The 16,586-nt window shown below is 42.0% G+C and overlaps 1 protein-coding gene across 1 annotated transcript in view; it reads right to left on the bottom strand.

Annotated features, from left to right (window-relative positions):
• Positions 1-16,586, bottom strand: part of elapor1 (endosome-lysosome associated apoptosis and autophagy regulator 1) — an 89,531-nt gene that overhangs the window by 22,347 nt on the left and 50,598 nt on the right. The window contains 4 exon segments of the mRNA XM_052034974.1: positions 990-1,127; positions 3,014-3,119; positions 6,698-6,788; positions 8,092-8,220. Coding sequence (XP_051890934.1) covers positions 990-1,127; positions 3,014-3,119; positions 6,698-6,788; positions 8,092-8,220 — 464 coding nt within the window.

The raw sequence follows: 16,586 nt of genomic DNA, 5'->3' as shown, positions 1-16,586 counted from the left end.
TCCTTTTGATTCTTTTCTCCAAGCTATCCTGACTTTTATCATTCGTAGTGTGTTTCGGATAGTACTGCCACTTAGAAGAGGACAGCTGTTGAAATCATCACAAATCCATTACAGAGCACTTTGTCTCAGTCTTCTAAAAATCCATCTGAAGTACTTTGATGTGACTAGCTATGATATAAACAACAATCTTAACTGTAAGAATGAAAGAAAATCACAAATTTATTATTGCAACTGGGTCTTCCTATCGAACAGCATTATTGGAGTACCTTTATCAGAAGCACTGCAGCAGTTCAAGAAAGCAGATCGCCACTGTCTTCTTAAGAGCAATTAGGGATGTACAATAAATGGCTTGCCAGCAATGCCCAGATCCCAAAAATGAATTTTAAAAACCTACTAATTCATTTTTTTTCTTTAAAATAATAGTTTATTTTGGTAAAGAGATAAAATTGATTACTGCTTACACTTGAAAGAAAATAACAAAGAACATGATGAGAATCCTGGAAACTTAACACAAATGGAAACTATGGGTAATAATCCCCTAATTATAACATACACTGAAATTTTCACAGGTTTCCAAACCAACCTTTGCAATGGAAATTCATACCAAGATTTCCTCAGAATTTCATTGACTTACTCCAAGTTGAATAACTGGTGTGAAATAATTGAAAACTGAAGCAAGACAATTGATGCCTGAATGAAACATATAACATTTTGTAAGTGCATCCTTTCATTAACCTTTATCTTGATGATGTGAAAATTGAAGCCGTCAAACTGGTCATTTATCCCAGCTGAATGTAGCTTACATATAAAAATGCAATTGTTCCTGTACCAGATTCTAAAGCAACAAAAAACATACAAAGTTAGCAAAAATAAACTATTGCCTCCAGTGCTGGACTAGTATCCAGAGGTCTGGATTTTTGGTCTGGAGATAAAAGTTTAAGTTCCATCATGGCACAACCTATGAACAAATAAAAAGTTTAAGAATATACCTCTTCAAATGAAGTAGTGCGTTGGAATGTCCAGACAAAAGCAAGCGGCATGCTTCTTTCAATAATATATGTGTAGGACTGTTTTTCTCTTGAGCCGTTCCAGATTTCCACTGACCTTGTACTTTCTGCTGTGGACCCCTGAAATATTCACACATTATTTTAAGATTTATAACGAAAAAGTCCAAACAATCTACTGTATTTTACTGAAAAGCACTTTGATCCCAAGAATAATATGTTTATAACCATGGTCAGTTGTCTTTTTTGGTCTTCCTTTATGCTTTACAACTACTTGTCATTATATATATTATAAAAGCATCAATAATTTCAGGAAGCTTCATTTATTTTGAAAAATTGTTCAAATAGATTCCATCCTGGCTCCATGAAGAGCTTAACAAGTATTACAATTGGGCATAACATGACAGTTAATACTGTGTGTGGAATGTCTCCCTTCATGGGGAATCAAGAACCAGGGGAATAGTTTCAAAATAAGGGGTTAACCATTTAAGAACATCGAACACTACAGAACAGCACAGGCCCTTTGGCCCACAATGTTGTGCCGACATTTTATCCTGCTCTAAGATCTATCTAACCCTTCCCTCCCATATAGCCCTCCATTTCTCTATCATTCATGTGTTTATCTAAGAGTCTCTTAAATGTCCCTAATGTACCTGCCCCACAACCTCTGCAGGCAGTGCATTCTACGCACCCACCATTCTCTGTGTTAAAGACTTACCCCTGACATCTCCCTTATACCTTCCTCCAATCACCTTAAAATTATGTCCCCTCGTGTTAGCCATTTTTGCTCTGGGAAAAAGTCTCTGACTGTCCACTCGGTCTATGCCTCTTATCATCTGTACACCTCTATCAAGTCACCTCTATCAAGTCACCTCTCATCCTCCTTCTCTCCAAAGAGAAAAGACCCAGCTCGCTGTAAGAGGAGGAATTCTTCTTTCAGAAAGTCATGAATCTGTGGAATTCTGTAACCTAGAGTGGAGTGGAAGCTTGAAGCACTGAACAAATTCTTCAAGGCTGAGTTGTGGTTATATTAGTGGTGCACTGGTTAAGTTACTAGACTAATACTCCAGGTGTCTGGACAGAAATTCTAGAGACCAAAGTTCAAATCCCAACAAGGCAGTGAGGAATTTAAACTCAGTTAATAATCTGGAATTTCAGTGGCATTACCATTGTCAAGTCCCCCACCGCATCCTGGATCTCACCATTTACTAGAAACTCAACTAGACCAGCACAAGAATAGAGTGGCTACAACAGCAAGTCAGAGGCTTGGTATTCTGCGGTGAGTAACTCATCTCCTGACACTGCAGAACCTTTCTACCATCCACAAGGCACAAGAAAGGAGTGTAATGGAATATCCTTCAGTTGCCTGAATGAGTGCAGCTCCTGCAACTTTCAGAAAGCTCAACGCCATCCAGGAGAAAGCAGCCCATCAACCACCCTGAACATTCATCCCACCACCAGTTTACAGTGGCTGCAGTGTGTACCATCCACAAAATGCACTGAAGTTACTCACCCAAGCTACTGACAGCACTTCTCAAACCTGGAATCTCTATCCCAAAGAAGGGCAAGTGCAGTAGGTGAAATGAGAACACCATCACCTGCAGGTTGCCTCCATGTCACACACTACCCTGACTTGGAAATATATCACTAGTCTTCCATTATCACCTTATTTCTAAATTCTGGAACTTCCTACCCAGCAGCTCTGAGGGAGTAGTCAACTTCCCCTAGTTCAAGCCCTGATCCAGTATTGTTAATGGCATCTGGTTAAAGAATAGTTAAAGATGGCAGACAAATGAAATGCTCCAAGTCCTGCAGAACGAAGCTGCCTCCATCCATTGTGGGACCATGTACTGATACCCACAATGTTGAGGGAGCTTCACTCTGTGTCTAACCCTGATATCTACCAACACACCAGCAGAGTACTGGATTAACCACGATCTTCATCCCTCACCACACATTACACGAGGCTCTACCCATATTAGCACAGAAATAAATGCAGCAAAGCTTACCACCAGGAAATGTAATTCGCAGTCTGCACTGCACACTGTCTCAAAGATGAATGTGATGCGAGCAACTTCTGGGTTGTCTTCATTCACTACGACTGACTGCAGTGGCCTGGGCAAACACAATACAAAGAAAAAGATAAAATGATGCATAATTTTTAAAAAAAATATCAAGTTAAATGCTGTCTTAATTTTAAAAGAGGTAATTATTTCAAAGTACAAAAGCAAAATACTATGGGTGGTGGAAACCTGAAATAAAATCAAAAATCCAAGAAAAGTCCTATAAGAGCAGGTAAGTCCTTCCGAACCTGTTCAAAACACTGATTAGCCATGCTGAGTGTTGCATCCAATCCTGGCCACAACTGAGTATTGCATCTAATGAAGGTTCCAGAGGCGCTGCAGAAAAGGTTTTCTGAAATGGTTCCAGGAAAGAGAGATTTCGGCTATAACATTAGCCTGCAGAAGCTGGAGTTATTCTCTACAGAGCAAAGGAGGTTGAGAGAAGTTTGGCTAGTGGTAAGCAAGATATATTTCTTTCAAAGGAAAGGAAGGAAGTTGTTTCCATTAGCTGATGATACAAGGACCTGAAAGCACAGAGAGCTCAGGGAGAAACATTTTTAAGAGCAGAGCTTAGTTACGACCTGGAACTCACTGCTTGAAGTCATAGAGATATCAAAATCATTAAAAGTTTTCGATGGGAATTGGATAGACAATTGAGAGAGAATAATCTGCACATCCTTGTGGAATGGGACTGACTGGATTGCTCTACCAGGAGCTGATGTAAAATTCATGGCTCAGTTGGCCTTCTTTGTTGTAACAGTTCTACAATTTCAGATACTGGATTTCACTGTTTTCTGGTGCACTTAACATGTGCTCCAAATAGTGCCAATGTCCAAACAGACTCCTGCAAAAATTAGCCAAGGATGTGGTAGAAATGGTGCCTTAGTGACTTGCAACCAGAACCATGAACTAAAACAAGTCTTGCATGGTTCCTGATAGGATCACACGTAACTTAGCATAGTGAGCTGCACCCTTATTACATAACCATAGCAAGCCATTTCAGTAACTCAGGGATTTGTTTTATGATCAGTGCCTCTGTACATTAGAGGTTGTTATATGTCTGGGCTCTTTCAACTGATTTCTGGTGAGCTGTGTCAGTGTTGAGTATGAAGAGGGCCACTTTGTTTGGATTTCACAGTCTTTATATGAAAAAAAACCCTATTAGGGAATCCCTAAGTGTCACTGCCTTCCTCCTCAGCTTTGCTGGGAGATGAGACTGGTAGTGTTTTGCTGGAACTTCCCCCAGTAGCTTTCCTCATCCTCCTGTTCTCCTCGATCCTGCTGTTCTTCAGCCTGCTCCTCATGAGCCTCAGACCCAGGTATGCATGCTGTTCTTTCTCTGGCATCAGCTGTGCCATCAGACAGTTAGATTGTTCAGTATGCAGCACATACAGTGATGAGGGCTCCACTCCTTCTGGCTGGCTGTAATGTAGAGCATACCCAACTGACGTAGGCCCTCGAATCTCACTTTTGGATCCAGGATCAAGGAGAGTTGCTTTTACACTGGATTAGTGGATTTTGAGGTGAAAGTCAAAGTGATGAGATAGTGTACTCCTTTCACCATTTACCCTGGACATCTTGTTAATCCTGAGACATGGACTCAAGGCCCCCCAAAGTCATCCTGAATCCTCATTCTCCACTTTGAACAGTCATGGGCCATGAATTTTCCCCATGCCTATGCATATTTTCAAGGAAGCTTTGGTAAATGGTAAATTATTGTCACATGTACTGAGATACAGTGAAAAGCTTTTGTTTGCACGTCATCCTGATAGATCATTCAGTGCATAAACACATCGAGGTAGTGCAGAAAGGGAAAAAAAAGAATGCAGAACATAGTGTTACACTTTCAGAGAAAGTGCATGCAGATGAACAAATAAAGTGCAAGGGCCATGACAAAATACATTGAGAGATCAAGACTTCATCTTAGCTGATAAGAGGTCCACTCAAGAGTCTTATAACAGCTGGATAGAAGCTGTCCTTGATCCTGGTGGTATGTGTTCTCAAGCTTTTGTATATTCTGCCTGATGGGAGGGAGGAGAAGAGAGAATGACTAGAGTTGGAAGGGTCCTTGATTATGTTGGCTGCTTTCCCAAGGCAGCAGGAAGCATAGCCAGAGTTAATAGAGGGGAGGCTGGTTTTCGTGATGGACTAGGCTGCATTCACAGCTCTGCAATTTCTTGTGGTCTTGGGCAGAGCAGTTGCCATACCAAGGTGCGTTGCCTCCGGATAGGATGCTTTCTATGGTGCATCTGTAAAAATTGGTGAGGGTCATCATCAGCAACATGAGAGTATCCTTGAATCTTTTCCTCTGTTCACAGTGATAATTGCCTTGGAAAACTGAAGCCTGTGAATACATTGCCAATTAGAGAGATTCAGGTAGGATGTGGGTCTCTGAAGCCTCATTGGGAATTGCCTCTTGCTTTGTGGTCCCTGTGTGGCCAGTCATTGCCCCAATAGCAGACTTTTGCCATTGGTGTTACCACTGAGCCACCCATTGAGTATTTCAGTTGCTAAGTGCTGTAAAAGGCAACACTCCCCACCCCGTTAGTTGAAGTTCACCCTGTTAACTTTGGAAAGAGTTCGGACAGCCTGCAATGAGCTGTGAAGCCCCCCTTTCAAGTTTCACCAAGGTACAAATGCAACAAAACACAGCGATGTACTCCTCCTTGTAACCCATCAAAGGTTATAGGTTGCAATCTAAAAGCTCCAACTTTTGCCAGCAAGGGAGAAAACTTGCAATGCAACATCAGTGATTTCATTAGGTGTGTGTCTGATACCAGATAAATGCACCAAAATGAATATTGCGCATATATGTGGTCTAATTTCTCAACAGGTGCAATTTCACCTGGAAATGACTGTGAGCACAATCTAACATGGGGAAAATTGCTTTTACGTCTATTGATCCAACTTCTAGGGTGACTGTATTCAAATTAATGCCTTCATTGCTACAGTAGTTCTTTAGCTAAGAATCCTGAGCCTGAACCTTGACCTGCTGTACCTACCACTAATGCTCTTTTATTAGACCTGAACAAGAAATCTGGTATGGAGTAGACACCAAGAGAGGATTCTTTGGGACAACATGAACACACCTTGTACATAAAGTAAGCAGCATGGCTTAGAGTCTGCTGGAAACATCTGCACCATATTTGGAAAATAGTATTTAATTAGAAATGCACATATCAGAAGGGGACACCATTGAATTGCACACATCTTTATAACATTAATTATGAGCTTTTATTAAAGGAATATTTCTTGTATTTTCATGACGTATAAGGAGGCCAATTGACCCATCAAGTCTATGGTGGCTTTCAGAGTGAGCTCATCTTTTGCATTCATTTCCTGGTCTAACATGCCCATCACTTCCACTTTGATTCCCTTACTAGGGGTAATTTATAGTAACCAATTAGCCTACCAACCAGGTCTTTGGGATGTAGGAGGAAACCAGAGCACCCTGGGAAACCTACACATCACAGGGAAAACGTGCAAACATCACATAGGCAATGCCGAATTTTAGGAACAAAAATAGGTCACTGGAGCTGTGAGACAGCAGTACTAACTGAAGCTGCTGCTTCATGGTCCATCTGCCATATATATATATATATATACATATGATAGAAAGATCTATCTTACCTAAATCCAAGAACAGTCATTGTCAGCACTAAGTAATTATTGTCAGCACCTGCCACTGTACTTTGTACATGGTCTCCAGCCACCTCCCATCCTGAAACAAAGGATATTTTTTTAAAGAACAAAACTGCAATTAATTCTCCCCAGAGCAAACAATCGACATACCAGTTTTTACATACCAATTTTTCTTCCATACCAGTGCCTTGCTGCATCATAATTTTGAGTTAACTCTCAAAAACGTATAATCATTATAGTATCACTGACGTCCCTCTCCTCAGTTTCAACGTGTAGAGCAAAGCAACAATGGCTCATTAAGTTCTATCAGTTTTTTTGTACACTGAGAGTGGTAGGTCCCTGGTACAGGCTGCCAGGGGTAGAGGTGGAAGCAGATACGATAATGGTGTTTAAGAGGCTGTTAGAGAGACACTTGAACATGCAGGGAATGGAGGGATATGGATCATACACAGGCAGAAGAGATTTAGCTTAATTCAGCATCATGTTCAGTGCAGACATCATTGGCTGAAGGGCCTGTTCCTGTGCTGCACTGTTCTCTGTTCTATGTTCTATTTATGCTAAGACCCTGCCCTTCCACTATTGTGAGCTGCTGAGAGATGGTGCAGTGTGACGGAGGGGGAATGGAACCACCTGAAACAGATGCAATCAAGAGGCAGCTGAGTAAATATAATGAAGGGTTCGTGGATGATGCCCCTGGATCAGAGTAAGATAACAAGGCCACAGGGGGCCAAGTGCTAAACTACCTTTCACTTGCTCGAATTGAATTTCAATCCTGGTAGAATATCTTGGAGGATAAATACATACTCTGTTGTATTTGCTAAATGCATGATGCAGTATGTATGCACATTGAACTTATGTTTTCAATCAAGCCTGTAGTCTACATGGAGAGAGAGCTGGGATAGAGGGGACAAAAACTGGGACAATGAACACTGGGGCATCATGTGCCAAGTGTGGCAGTGGAAGCAATAGTGAGGCATTGACAATGGGAGCCAGAGTTAAGCAGAAATTTTAAAAGGACACCTACGTGTAGGAGGATCCATGTATCTGACACTAAAGCCATGGACCTGGTCAGACAGTTCCCAGTTAAATTACAGAGAGGCAGATCTTAACTGTCACAGCCACTGTAGGCCAGATATGCAAGACCGGTTTGCACATAACATCAAAATGTGTTTTGCATGCCATGTGCTACCTTTGTGTTTGTCCAGTTAATACAGTGAATTAGTGCATCATGTGCAAGGAGAGCACAGAACATATGGGATCCATACAGTTAAGTACCAGATTGCTAAATACTACTAGGTTTTGGCTATATTCCTTCAAGCCCATTTGTTTATTGATTGTAAGTGCTAATTTATTATTTCATATACAATATTAATTATGCTTACCACTCATTCCTCCACAGTCTTGATCTATCCCACTGAAACAGGAACTGTTCATATTTTTTGGCAAAGAGTTCCACCACTTGTATTCAAAGCCCAGGACTGGTTCAGTTCCAACAGCACACTGAGTACACACTGAACAAAAACAAATGTAGGGACATTATCTAGACAGCCAAATATATCGGTTAGACTTTATTTCAGTTGTATCCTGCCAAGAGCTATTCAGTATACAATGACCTCTAATCATCTTCTTACCCTCCATTTCTGAGGAACAATCGGTTTATGTGGTTTCTAAGACTTGATACTAGCAATGACAGGAAAATTAACAGTATCATGAATGGAGTGTTCTGATGTCCATGCCCTGAAATTGAGTGGAATCTCCATGAATGTAGCCTTTCCTCACAATGTTACAAGTGCATAGGCATTTACAGTCTGCACTGAATGTGCCTTACCTATGTACATGCACAGATCTTTAAATGTGCTAGGTTTTGAAGGGCACACACATGAATCATTCATGTTATTGGATGAATATGCACACACATGTCAATAGCTCACCAGACTACTGTAAGGGTTGGGGGTTTCCCTTCTTGCCACCTCGCCTCGTGCACATCAGTAATGTGGGTAGGTAGGTGCTAACTCAAACCTTTGTCTATTAACAGTTGGTGTATCACAGGCCTCAACATCTGATTACATGGTGCCAGGAAGTACCCTTTAAATCCAAAGGAAGAGGTTGCTACTTGGAATTGCTGCCACGAAACCAAAAATTCTAGCTTGTTGTGCCATTTTCTGATCATTTGAAAATTACATAGACAAGTTACATCTTTCTTGAGCCTTCATTTCTTAATAGAATTTGGTAACATTTATTCAGAAGTGAATGTAGGTTAAGCAGAAATGAGCTCAGACTGGCATTTAAAAATTGCTAATACATTTTCATCAGCAACTATGTAAATCAGAGCCAGTCCAATCCTGTGGAGAAGCCAACCAAGCCCTTCAGCCCACTTCAAGACTCAACATCACTATCTGCTCTAACTTCTTATTTCCCCCCAGTAAAGATCTACTGACTGAACTTCCACAGGGTTAGGGACTTTCAAAATGAAAATCACAACCTTCTGAGTGAAACAATTCGCCCTCACCTTCGCCCTAGGTGGCCGATCACTTGCCATGACACTGTGCTCCCTAGTATCAGCTGCAATCGATTTTGTGGCCTGTGTCAGAACACGTGGGTTCAAATCATGCTCAAGACTTGGGTACATAAATCAAGGCTGGTACTTCAGGGTAGTCCGTAAGCAGTACTGGACTGTCAGAAAGGGCATATTTTGAATGAGATGTCAAGGTGAGATCCATCGAACCATAGAACCATACAGCACAAAACAGGCCCTTCGGCCCACCATGTTGTGCCGTCCATCAAACCACCCTCACACTACCTAACCCCTTCCTCCCGCATATCCCTCCATCTCACACTCCTCCATATGCCTATCCAACAAGCTCTTGAACCTGTCCAATGTATCTGCCTCCACCACCACCCCAGGCAGTGCATTCCATGCACCAACCACTCTCTGGGTGAAAAACCTCCCCCTGACATCTCCCCTGAACCTCCCACCCATAACCTTAAAGCCATGCCCTCTCATCTTGAGCATTGGTGCCCTGGGAAGGAGGCACTGACTGTCTACTCTATCTGTTCCTCTCAATATTTTATATACCTCTATCATGTCTCCTCTCATCCTCCTCCTTTCCAGTGAATAAAGCCCTAGCACCTTAAGCCTCTCCTCATATTCAATACTCTCTAATCCAGACAGCATCCTGGTAAATCTCCTCTGCACCCTCTCCAACGCCTCCACATCCTTTCTATAATGAGGCGACCAGAACTGAACACAGTACTCTAAGTGTGGCCTAACTAGAGTTTTGTAAAGCTGCATCATCACCTCGTGGCTCTTAAACTCAATCCCACGACTTATGAAAGCCAACATCCCATTGGCCTTCTTGACTGCTCTTTCCACCTGTGAGGCAACTTTCAATGAACTGTGAATATGAACCCCCAGATCCTTCTGCTCCTCCACACTGCCAAGTACCTTGCCATTTACCCTGTACTCTGCCCTGGAGTTTGTCCTTCCAAAGTGTACCACCTCACACTTCTCCGGATTGAACTCCATCTGCCACTTGTCAGACCCAGCTCTGCATCCTATCAATATCCCTCTGTAAGCTCCGACAGCCCTCCACACTATCCACAACACCGCCGATCTTAGTGTCATCCGCAAACTTACTAACCCAGCCCTCCACCCCCTCATCTAAGTCATCTATAAATATCACAAAAAGTAGATGTCCCAGAACCGATCCCTGCGGGACACCACTAGTCACTGCCCTCCAATCCGAGGGCACTCCTTCCACCACAGCCCTCTGCTTTCTACATGCAAGCCAATTCCTAATCCACACAGCCAAGCTTCCCTGGATCCCTTAGCCTCTGACCTTCTGAAGAAGCCTACCATGAGGAACCTTATCAAATGCCTTACTAAAATCCATGTAAACCACATCCACCGCACTGCCCTCATCAATCTTCCTGGTCACCTCCTCAAAGAACTCTATCAGGCTTGTGAGGCAAGATGTTCCCTTCACAAAGCCATGCTGGCTGTCCCTAATCAGTCCATGATTCTCTAGGTGTTCATAAATCCTATCCCTTAGAATCCTTTCTAACAGCTTACCCACCACAGACGTGAGACTCACTGGTCTATAATTCCCTGGCCTATCCCCATTACCTTTTTTGAACAAGGGGACAACATTCGCAACCCTCCAATCCTCTGGCACCATCCCCGTGGACAACGAGGACTCAAAGATCCTTACCAGCGGTTCAACAATCTCCTCCCTAGCCTCTCGAAGCAGCCTGGGGAAAATCCCGTCAGGCCCCAGAGATTTATCTGTCTTAATATTATTTAACAACTTCAACACATCCTCTCTCTTGATATCTACAACCTCGAGAACATTACCCCTACCAGAACTCCCTTCCGCGTCATCAAGACCCCTCTCCCTGGTGAATACCGAAGAGAAGTACTCATTGAAAACTTCTCCCACTTCCGCCGCCTCCAGGCAAATTCTCCCACCTTTGTCCTTAATCGGACCTACCTTTACCCTAGCCATCCTCCTACCCTTCACGTACTTGAAAAAGGCCTCGGGATTTTCTTTAACCCTACTAGCCAACGCCTTTTCATGTCCCCTTCTAGCTCTCCTCAGCCCTTTCTTAAGTTCCTTCCTCGCTACCCTATATTCCTCACGGGCCCTGTCTGAACCTTGCTGCTTATACCTCATGTACGCTACCTTCTTCTCCCTAGTACGCTACCTTCTTCTCCCTGCTTTCTCAAGTGAATGTAGAGGAACTGCAAGAGCAATTTCAAAGAAGGGCAAAGGTGTTTTTCTGGGTGTGCCGACTAATATTTATACATCAACCAACAGTTTATCTGGATGATCTGTGTCATGATGATTGCGTGTAAGTTAATTGCCACATTTCCCGCATTATAGTGTCTTCTAACCTTGAGGCAATAAAAGGCATTATATTAAATGCAAATCATTCCTTTTGTCATGAATTTTAGTTTTATTCATTATTTAGGATGGGTGTTGCTATCAAGGTCCAGCCCTAATTTTCTTTGATTATAGTTCTGATGAGCCACCTTATTCAACCACTGCAGTTTTACAGTTATTAATTCCATGTTCAATCATTCGGTTTCACAAGACCTCCACAGCAGCTGAGTGCAGGACTGGAAGTACCAGTTTTAAAGCTTGTTCCACACAAATAGATCTGCAAAGTAATTTGCATCTTAAAATGCTGCTCACAATGATATGCTTGAACAACCACCGTCTTATACTTCCATGCATCACTGAAAATTAAAACACCTACCACACTCCATCTAAATCCATTCCTAAGTTGTAATAAAATAGCTTATATTTTTCTCCTGTCACTGATCATGCAGGAAAAAAAAGTAAATTGTGTTTCTCATTATCTACACCCAATACTTACTAACTCCAAGGTGATTGACAAAATGCTACAACTAATGTAAGAAAAAAAATACTTTCAGGCGACTTTGCAGGGTAGTGGAAGCAAGACCAATCATTTAAAAAGTGAAATAGGTAAGTACTTGAAGGGAAAATACTGGAGAAAGAGACTAACAGAATTGGCCTATCAAAATACTAGCACAGGTTTGTCGCGTGTCGTAGCCTCCATCATGCTGTTGCGACGATAAGAAAGAAAATGCAGCCTCGGGTGGATACAGGATATGCAAATAGTTTCATCAATCAATCATGATTGCTCGCATAATTTTAGTATTGGTGTAATGCAAAAATAGTCAAATTTTGACAAGTGTTTTTGGCATCAAGGTATAATAAATGGCTGCCCACAGAAATTTGTTTTGACACGAGTTTATTTGCTCCATGATGACATGGAAGCCATGATATTAACCGATGGCCTAAAGCAGAAACATTCATTAGTGGTATCAAATAAGGCTGCATTGCTGCCCCAACACTTAATCTTTCTTGCTCCCAACAAACTTTAGAGTGCAGCTAATCTTCAGAACTCATTGGAAGCTCATCAACACAGTGAATGTTGACGAGCTTCCCATTCATTCCGAAAATTAGCTCCAGGATCAAGGTCACCCAAACCTCAGTAGTGCAGCTGCATTATGGAGACATCACTTGGACTTGTGCATGCTCAGAGGGTGAGCTCTAAGCCATCATCAATGCTTTCACTGAAGCATAGAAAAGGATGACCCTTCCACACAACATTCACAAGATGAAAGCCCTTGACCAACTTGTCCCTGCTGACCATACTACTTCCGATAATATAAGTTCACACTGAAATCCTGGAAAATGCAGATTACTTCCCTATCTTGAGAGCCATCTCTCAGCGAAGGCAGGTATCAATGATGAATTCACCATCACCTTCAATGCACCAGCATAGCCTTTGGTTGATTGAGGAAATGAGTGTTTGAAGGCCAAGTCTTTTGCCGGCATATTGGCTGCATGCACGACAAAAGACTCCATGACATATGCTTTAGTCAAAGCTCTGTCATGAGAAGAGATTACCAGGTGGAAAAGAGGAAAAGATACTCAAAGCCACCTTGAGGAAATGCAAAATCCCCACTCCGTATACTCCTGGGAATCTCAAAGTGGAGAAGGACCATTTGGCTGGTAATGAGGACCTTGTCCATGCATCAGGGGCACTCAGATCTAGTGCAAGCAGTGAAAGGAATGCACCGCCTCATAAACTACCCACCTATTTATCCTCACATTGGCATCTCCTCCTGCCTCATCTGTGGAAGAGTCTGCAGTTCCCACAATGGCCTTATTAGCCAGCTCAGAACCCACAGAATCAGAATAGAACCAAGTCATTGAGGAGGAGGAGGATGATGATGATGAGGGTGATGAGGATGAGAAGGTTCTTCTGGAAGTTTGCAGTGTAGAAACTGTCCAACACAGTTCTCACATTTTCACAATGATTACACCTCAAAATTACTTCACTGACTGTAAAACACTTAGACAGACCCTGAGGTGATGAAAGACGTGATTCATGTTTTTCTTTTATATCCGTTGATATCTTTACCCATCAAAAAGATTTGAATAGGAACTGCATCCACAATTCACAGTGCCCAGGTGATCCATTGAACCTTGTAGAAACTCCTTAAGTCTACTTTTGAGAGTGGTGGACTCTGCCCATTACATCACGGGCACATCCCTCCCCACCATTAATAGTATCTACAGGAGGCACTGTCTCAAGGAGGCAATATCCATCAAAGATCCCCACCATTCAGGCCATGCCATCTTCTCACAGCTACCATCAGGCAGGAGGTACAGAAGCCTCAAGTCTCACACCACCAGGTTCAAGAACAGCTACTTCCCTTCAACCATTCAGTTCTTGAACCAACCGGCACAACCCTGATCACTACAGTTTAGCAACACTGTGACCACTTTGATCACTTTGCACTATAATGGACTTTGTTTTTGTTCTAATTGTGTTCTTTCTTGTAAACATTGTGTATAATTTATGTTTATGTTTTCCTTGTGAATACTACTTACATGATGCTATGTGCCTGTGATGCTGCTGCAAAGTAAACTTTTTATTGCACCTGTGCATACATGTGCTCATGCATAAGACAATAAACTTTGACTTTTGACTCACTTTTAATTTGCAATGGAAGTGCTGCTTCCAATTGTTCTTTCTTTTTGGAAATGAGCTGCCTTAAGGAGAACCCTTATACATAGTCCCAAAAAAAGGGCACTGAGCTCAATGTGGGTGCAACCATAATTAACCAACTGCATGCAGGGTTGTATTATTACTATTGCATAAGTTCTTCCCTGGTAGAAAAATAGCAGAAGCTTCTGTCCAATCTTTCTGTTTCAGAATGATTTCCCCAGTGTGAAAACAAAAACTTCACAAATACCAATGGAAAATCCCAAACAATTTTGTCTCAGTTGAAGTTTTGAAGCATTGACTAAAAAAATATAATTGGCCTCAAATGAAATTTCCTTAACTATACCAGCATTGATATTTATGGCTTAAGAAAAACAGCCAAACTGCAATGCCAATCTAAAACAGTCCACAGGCTAAGGGATATTTGTTCCTTAATTAACTGCAGAAAATATAAGCTTGTAGCCTTTGTCACCAAATTGCTGTACTTTTGGAAAAGAGAGGAGGCACATTCCCACTATTTTAGACCTTCCCACAATGGAAGGATCTATTCCAAATGCTCTTTGTGTCATGTTGACCAATTCCTTTAACCTCCGCAAGGCTCTTCTATTGGTCATTAATATGCTGGCCATCTATGGAAGTGACTTCTGTTTGTAGATCTTCTTCCATACAGGATAAGCAACAGGGGCATTGGTGAAAAAAGCACAAATGCCACATTTCCATAGTGGGCAGGATCTCAACTCTGTCTCCTCTATCTGGTACAATCTTGCTCTTCACCAACTTCTATATTTAACATATCATCCCCTGCAGTTTCTGCCACTTTCAACAGGATTCCAATACCAGACATATATCATCCCCTCCCCCTTCCCTTCCAGTATTTTGAAGGGATCATTACCTCTGTAAATCCTTGGTTAGCTCTTCTATCTCAACTAAACACTCCCCTTTGCACGGCACTTTCCCATGTTTTAATGGGAGATATAACAGCTGTCCTTTTACCCTCCTCACTTCCTACCATCCTGGGACACAAAGAATGAAGCAGCAATTCACTTACAGTTCTTCCAATCTAGTGAACGACATTTGGTGTTCACAATATGGTCCCCTCTATGCTGAAGAAACCAAAGGGGGTGACTGGGTGATTGCTCGCAGCGCAATTCTGTCCAGTCCATGACCTTCCAGTCGCCCAACATTTTAATTCTCCAGACTACTCCCACTCTGACTTCTGCCTTCAGCCTGTGATATTGTTCCAATAATGCCCAACTTAAGCTTGAGGAACAGCATCTCATCTTCCATCTGGACCCCTGAAGCCTTAATATTGAATATGTTGAGTTCAAGTAACCAGCCTTTTTATCTCTCTGCAGATGTGGCTGTCCAATTGAGTTTCAATTTGTTCCTTTTGCTTTTTTTTCTCCTAACTCTACCTATTGGTATTTGATTGTTACCTTGACAAACTCTTGGCCTGCACCTTATCACAGACATTCTCTCTGTTCTCTCCATCCCACCTCCTCTGTATTAAAACACACTTGCTTCTCATTTTTTCAGTTCTAAGGATCCATGACCTGAAACTGCAACTCTGTTTCTGTTCCACAGACGCTGCTTGACTTTGCTGAGTGTTTCCAGCATTTTCTCCACTTGTTATAAATAAGAGAGCAGAATACATGGGTGTTGCAACATCTGATCAGTCAGCCTGGATGGCAGTACTTATGCAAGGAAGCAGTCGGCATTAGGTGGGTTGCAATGGCTTCAGCTGTTACTGCAACAGAAATTGCACAGCCATCCCTCCCTACAATCCAGCAAAGTGGAATATAGGAAGAGATCATGGATGAACTTGCAAGCTTAATCCATTTACCTGTATTTTCCTCTGATTCTCTTAGTGCTTTTGAATAATAAAAACTGACTTGTCTTCAACTTCCATTTGCTGTTCAGAATCTGCATTATCTTCTGCATGATGAAGTCATTCCTATCTCCAGTCCTGAATAGCCAGGATTGAATTTTTGGGTTCTGCTCCCTAGCCCACATACAAAAACCATGAATAACCATTTCAATCCATGAAACAAGTGGTTGCCAAGGGGAACCACTGACCCAAAACCACTGCACACTTACATGTAACAGTTTGGGGTATTAAAATACTCTGAAGGACTACTTCCATCTAAGTATACAGGAGGAACAAAAGCCTTTGCGTTTGTGTAGAATATCCTAAACTTGGGAGGAAAGATACAACTATAGTGGCATTGAAAGCCATAGGCAATAAAATTCCAATTCAAGAGGAACCTGAAGGAATTGCCAACAGTTTGGACACAGCGGTGAGTTTTGAGGAAGATCTTTATGGTGAGGGTCT

The sequence above is a fragment of the Pristis pectinata genome, chromosome 20 (genome assembly GCF_009764475.1).
Source record: "Pristis pectinata isolate sPriPec2 chromosome 20, sPriPec2.1.pri, whole genome shotgun sequence".
Taxonomy (NCBI): Eukaryota; Metazoa; Chordata; class Chondrichthyes; order Rhinopristiformes; family Pristidae; genus Pristis; species Pristis pectinata.
The sequence above is the reverse complement of the archived record's forward strand: the minus strand, read 5'-3'. Positions and strand labels throughout refer to the sequence as shown.